This window comes from Salvelinus fontinalis, chromosome 35, assembly GCF_029448725.1.
Source record: "Salvelinus fontinalis isolate EN_2023a chromosome 35, ASM2944872v1, whole genome shotgun sequence".
NCBI lineage: Eukaryota > Metazoa > Chordata > Actinopteri > Salmoniformes > Salmonidae > Salvelinus > Salvelinus fontinalis.
The window spans coordinates 1,552,189-1,558,259 of record NC_074699.1 but is presented as its reverse complement, the minus strand read 5'-3'; the positions used below and the strand labels follow the sequence as shown (position 1 = coordinate 1,558,259).

The following is a 6,071-nucleotide window of genomic DNA, read 5'->3' as shown; positions in this document are numbered from 1 at the left end:
AGTGTATCAGCCTCCTGTCAGTGTATCAGCCTAGTGTTAGTGTATCAGCCTCCTGTCAGTGTATCAGCCTAGTGTTAGTGTATCAGCCTCCTGTCAGCGTATCAGCCTCCTGTCAGTGTATCAGCCTCCGGTCAGTGTATCAGCCTAGTGTCAGTGTATCAGCCTCCTGTCAGCGTATCAGCCTCCTGTCAGTGTATCAGCCTCCGGTCAGTGTATCAGCCTAGTGTCAGTGTATCAGCCTACTGTGTATATCATCCCAGTGTCGGTGTATCATCCTACTGTCAGTGTATCATCCTACTGTCAGTGTATCATCCTACTGTCAGTGTATCATCCTACTGTCAGTGTATCATCCTACTGTCAGTGTATCAGCCTACTGTCAGTGTATCAGCCTACTGTCAGTGTATCAGCCTACTGTCAGTGTATCAGCCTACTGTCAGTGTATCATCCTACTGTCAGTGTATCATCCTACTGTCAGTGTATCATCCTACTGTCAGTGTATCATCCCAGTGTATCATCCTACTGTCAGTGTATCATCCTAGTGTATCATCCTACTGTCAGTGTATCATCCCAGTGTATCATCCTACTGTCAGTGTATCATCCCAGTGTATCAGCCTACTGTCAGTGTATCATCCTAGTGTATCATCCTACTGTCAGTGTATCATCCTACTGTCAGTGTATCATCCTACTGTCAGTGTATCATCCCAGTGTATCATCCTACTGTCAGTGTATCAGCCTCCTGTCAGTGTATCATCCTAGTGTCAGTGTATCAGCCTAGTGTGTATATCATCCCAGTGTATCATCCTACTGTCAGTGTATCATCCTACTGTCAGTGTATCATCCCAGTGTATCATCCTACTGTCAGTGTATCATCCTACTGTCAGTGTATCATCCTACTGTCAGTGTATCATCCTACTGTCAGTGTATCATCCCAGTGTATCATCCTACTGTCAGTGTATCATCCCAGTGTATCATCCTACTGTCAGTGTATCATCCCAGTGTATCATCCTACTGTCAGTGTATCATCCCAGTGTATCATCCTACTGTCAGTGTATCATCCCAGTGTATCAGCCTACTGTCAGTGTATCATCCTACTGTCAGGGTATCATCCCAGTGTATCAACCTACTGTCAGTGTATCATCCTTCTGTATCATCCTACTGTCAGTGTATCATCCCAGTGTATCATCCTACTGTCAGGGTATCATCCCAGTGTATCAACCTACTGTCAGTGTATCATCCCAGTGTATCATCCTACTGTCATTGTATCATCCTACTGTCAGTGTATCATCCTACTGTCAGTGTATCATCCTACTGTCAGTGTATCATCCTACTGTCAGTGTATCATCACAGTGTATCATCCTAGTGTATCATCCTACTGTCAGGGTATCATCCCAGTGTATCATCCTACTGTCAGTGTATCATCCCAGTGTATCAACCTACTGTCAGTGTATCATCCCAGTGTATCATCCTACTGTCAGTGTATCATCCCAGTGTATCATCCTACTGTCAGTGTATCATCCTACTGTCAGTGTATCATCCTACTGTCAGTGTATCATCCTACTGTCAGTGTGTCGATGTAGTGAAAACATTAAAAGCAGACAGTATGTGAACATAAAACTACAACTCTACGTCAAAGTCCGTCCAGAAATGTTAAAACGTAGTGGGAAAAAATGTTGCGGAACCACGTGTTCTATTTAAAGGCTCCATTTGGTTTAAATCACCTAATGCCTGCTTTGTTTGTCGTCATTAGACATCCCTAAAAACTGACTTTGGTGTTCCTCAATGGTCAGTGCTTGGACCCCTGCTGTTCTCTTGATAGATGCTAGTACCGTTTCACTACACATGATGTAGAATGGTGCCTCAATGGGAATGATAGAGCTGCAACTGTTGATGAAACCAGATGATGATGTCGTACAGCTAGCTTTCTGTGGTTTTGTCTGTCTTGCGTGTATTCCATCAGGAACCAACTTGGAAACAAGTGGAATCTCTTTAACGTGTTATCTCCTGGGTTGTGTTCAGTGCATCTACTAGTGGTGCTGTAACTCACTGCGTAGATGTTGCCCAGGGTGTAGTGGCTGGTGAGAAGGTCAGAGGTCAAATCCAGGGCAGCGTGAACCACGATGGCAGCGTCAGCAGAGAAGTGGGCCCGGTGCAGGATGTTGGCCATGTTCACCAGGGCCAGGTCCTTGTGCTGCCTGGATACACAACAGACAACGAGAATGGGACTTAAAATTCTTATATGATCCACTGTTTGAATGTTGAATAACCATAGCTGGGACATGTTCATTGGGCATCAATGGGCAGACAACATACTGAAACATTATGGAATACTAGGACTTGTCCAATAAGAAAGGCTCATTTAGTTTTCCATTTACAAAGTGCTTTACATCGTGTGTCCTAATGAACATGCCCCTGATGCCTGACAAACGGAAGCCAGGGGCTTAGTGGTCCTTAGTTTGTACCTGGGTGAGAAGTGCAGGGCCCGGACCACACAGTCCACCGCCCGCCCGGGCTCATTCTTTATCCTCCAGTAGAACGACGCCAGGTTATACAGCACCCAGGATGAGGAGTTCTGGACAACATAACAAACAGGTCATCAGAAGGGAACTATATGAAAGTCAAACCCGAACACTATTAAAACAGTGACTGTCCATTTATAAAAATATACAAATCAGTGCATCAAAGTTAAAAGTAATCCCATGCGGCTATACGTAAACCAATAAAAACAGACCAGACAGTGGCGATAGAGCGCAACGTACCCTCAGCAGGCCCTGCTGGATGCGATGGCCCACCTCGTCCATGTTGCGGCCCAGTTTGTGGGACAGGGAGCCAAAAATGGGGTCCTCTTTAGAGAGCAGAGGAGATGTGAGGTTCACCTGTTCCTGCACGCCCTGGAAAACATAGACACATATGGCACAGATCCAGACATGTATGTGCATCGCATTAACAAGCAGGTCTGCTTTTCCCTTCAACTCACCCGGAGATGCTGGAAACTGTGGATACTATATGGGAGCTCAAATACTCTGGCACAGTCAGGCTTCTCCAGATCCGGGGGTAGAGGGGACCTAAAATCTACGTAATCCTCAGGGCTGAAAGAAACATCCATAGTCAAGGACCAGGGAGCATTAGTGTAGTGTCCAGCAGAAGAGGGGGAACAAGAGGAGAAAAGGTAACCAGTTGTTACCTTGTATCATGTGGCTGTTTAAAATGCCTGGTGATGTAGGACATGCTGATCTAGTTTTGAAAGACAAGCCATCATGGTTTATTCTATCAGAAATGTTTGTTGATTTCTCGTCACCAGGGTGTTATCAAGAATACTTGTCCTTTTGTAAACTCCCTACATTCTCCCCTGTTCGAATATCACTTTGTGTGTTCTAATGTAAATACTTCCATTGTTTATTTGTGGGCGGCAGGTAGCCTAGCGGTTAGAGCGTTGGGCCAATAACCAGCAGGTAGCCTAGTGGTTAGAGCATTGGGCCAGTAACCGAAAGGTTGCTAGATCGAATCCCAGAGCTGACAAGGTACAAATCTGTTGTTATGCCCCTGAACAAGGCAGTTAACCCACTGTTCCTAGGCCGTCATTGTAAATAAGAATTTGTTCTTAACTGACTTGCCTAGTTAAATAAAGGTTCAATTTAAAAATATATTTGTTTGTATAAAAGTTGATTTTGTTTTGTTTTGTGCTGTAGTGTCATGACCTCTAGCATATGTGACGTGATCATCCCACGTGTGTATATTGTATGTTGTTGAAAATCACCCCCAAAAATGACTCATGTCATCGGTCAATGTCAATGCTAAGACGAAGCCGTTTTGGAGCGCAACCAATGGTTACATGGCCCGGATGACATATGTCAACATCCCTTATCAGTGCTTCCCTTTGATAATGAGTTATGTGAGGGCACATTAGTAACAACCAAATGATTGGTGAAGAGTGCACAGCCTGGGCTTACCTGATGTCTTTACTCTCCAGGGAGATGTAGGTACCATCGTAGAGATCCAAGTCTCCCAGGGGTACTTTAGCCGTGACACAGTCGGCATCCTCTTTATAGTGCCTCTGCTCCAAGCCAGTGTCCCTGTCCTCATTCTCCTCAATGTGAATCTTCTGAGCGACAAGCTGCTTCTGCACAAAGCAGGGGTCAGAGACATGAGATTCAGACCTTTCAGTGTGGCTTGATTTGGAAGCAATGCTAATTCTTACTGGGAAATAAAGAAAGGAAGACAGTTTTCCCCATCTGATGTGATCCAATATATTCTTCAATAATCTATGAGTATTAAATGACTATTGAACTGCTGTGAATATTGGAGATATTGCATCTTTCAAGAAAGGGAGAGCACAGCAGTATAGATGTTTCACACTGTGGGCCTTGGACTAACAATGTTAAACCAGGAAGTAGAGCAATAGGCTATGAGCACAGTGAGGTAGTCATTAAAAGGTCATCATCACCTCTAACTTCTTCAGGTAGTTGACACGGGTCTCCTGTCGCATGAAGATGACAAGGTCATGTGGATGTTTAAGATTCAAAGGAGAGTCAACCTGCAAAATTTTTGAAAATGTTAGTCTCAAAATAAACAGTGACAGTACTTGTTTTCACTCTATGACTCGACCCCAAAGACTAAAGACCCCCGAGTCCACTGACCACAGTACACGTGAAGTGAGACAACACCAAAACAGAAATGAGGCAGAGGAACCTGGCTGATTTGACACTGTAATTACGTAGTAGCAGCAGCTTGGTAATCTTTTGTTTTCCCCAATCCATCCGTGTTAGATAGTTTGGCCACAGCTGACATAATGTCAATGGCTAAATAGTCTGAACATTTAATGCCCTTCTAAACGTCACGTGTAAGTGGATACTTTAGATTGTTGCTATACACAACTAAAGGTTACATCAAATATACTTTTATCTAACCCCATTTTATTTATGAGCTTACATCAAGCCCGAAGCACAATTTTACATTCAATTCACCTAGCTTTGATGCAACCAAGAGAGGTTTGACATTGTGCTGGATGGCAAAACTCTTGGTTGCATCGAAACTACGAGTTAGCTGGATGTGCCGACTGAGTCTGTCAGCTCTGTTGTGCCCATTATCTTTGAGCCCAGTAGCTAATTAGCTATTTTACCAACCTACTACCTACCAATCCCCTATCTCTAGTTTGCTTTATTTCAGTTTTTCTAGGATGATTGGATGCCTTTGGCTAGTTAGAGCTAGCTAATATGTAAGTTAATTAACTGGCTTACCCAGAGACCCCGTTCTCTAACTAGCTAAAGTTATCTATCTAGGGGGGGTCAGCATTGGTGCATTACTGTGCTAGCAAAAGTCCCAGAGAGGAACTTAAGAAGTTCATTGGCAATCGATGGTTGACAAGCTAGTATGAGCCTGCAGCCGTGTTAGCAAATGTTAGCAACAGCAAAGTAAAGTCAAAGATACTGGTTAAACCTATATGTGATAAAATCGTTAGCTAGCTAGCAACATACGGTTATAAACACGGGCCGTTAACGTACTTGCTGTTGAATTTTTCCATCTTCAGTGACGACCCAGTGGGTGGTAGCTCCTCCGGGTTCGGCCAATATTATACATAGTAGGATAAAAACCTTCCCTTGAACTGACACTTTTCGGGAAACGTTTACATAGGGCAGAGACCCAGAACTGATTTTCCTGAGGTCCGCCATTTTTCTGTCTTCTTTACAGATGTGTTGTGGCAGAAGAAGAAGAAGCCGAAAAAAGTTAACTTCCTGTGTGTCATTTCCTTATTTATTTTTTTTCCTCACATTCCTTGGTCGAATAGTTGTTAGCTAATACTAGCTACCTAGCAAAAATGCCAGGGCGTTGTTCAGCTTTCAACTGTAGGAATACGTTTAAAAATGTTAAACATAAAACAAACAAGGTTACATTTCACAGGTAAGGCTTGCAGTATTTGAATAACGTCGACATTTGGCCAACTAGCTAGTCAGCTTACGTTAGCTAGAGTGCTTGGTTAGCTTGTGTAGCTAGCTAGGATTTCCAGTAATACATCGACTATACCTTGATTTTGACGAATGTGACATAAATGTTAGTTACCTTATCATAAAGAAAAC

At 43.5% G+C, this 6,071-nt stretch overlaps 1 protein-coding gene across 1 annotated transcript in view; it reads right to left on the bottom strand.

The window, feature by feature from the left end:
- ttc17 (tetratricopeptide repeat domain 17) overlaps window positions 1-5,752 on the bottom strand; it is an 85,772-nt gene extending 80,020 nt beyond the window's left edge. The window contains exons 1-7 of the mRNA XM_055898927.1: window positions 5,499-5,752; window positions 4,442-4,531; window positions 3,948-4,117; window positions 2,975-3,086; window positions 2,757-2,888; window positions 2,460-2,569; window positions 2,045-2,192 (exon numbers count right to left, since the gene is read on the bottom strand). Coding sequence (XP_055754902.1) covers window positions 2,045-2,192; window positions 2,460-2,569; window positions 2,757-2,888; window positions 2,975-3,086; window positions 3,948-4,117; window positions 4,442-4,531; window positions 5,499-5,666 — 930 coding nt within the window. The 5' untranslated portion in view covers window positions 5,667-5,752. The remainder of the gene's footprint in view (window positions 1-2,044; window positions 2,193-2,459; window positions 2,570-2,756; window positions 2,889-2,974; window positions 3,087-3,947; window positions 4,118-4,441; window positions 4,532-5,498) is intronic.
- Between the last annotated feature and the right edge of the window lie 319 nt (window positions 5,753-6,071).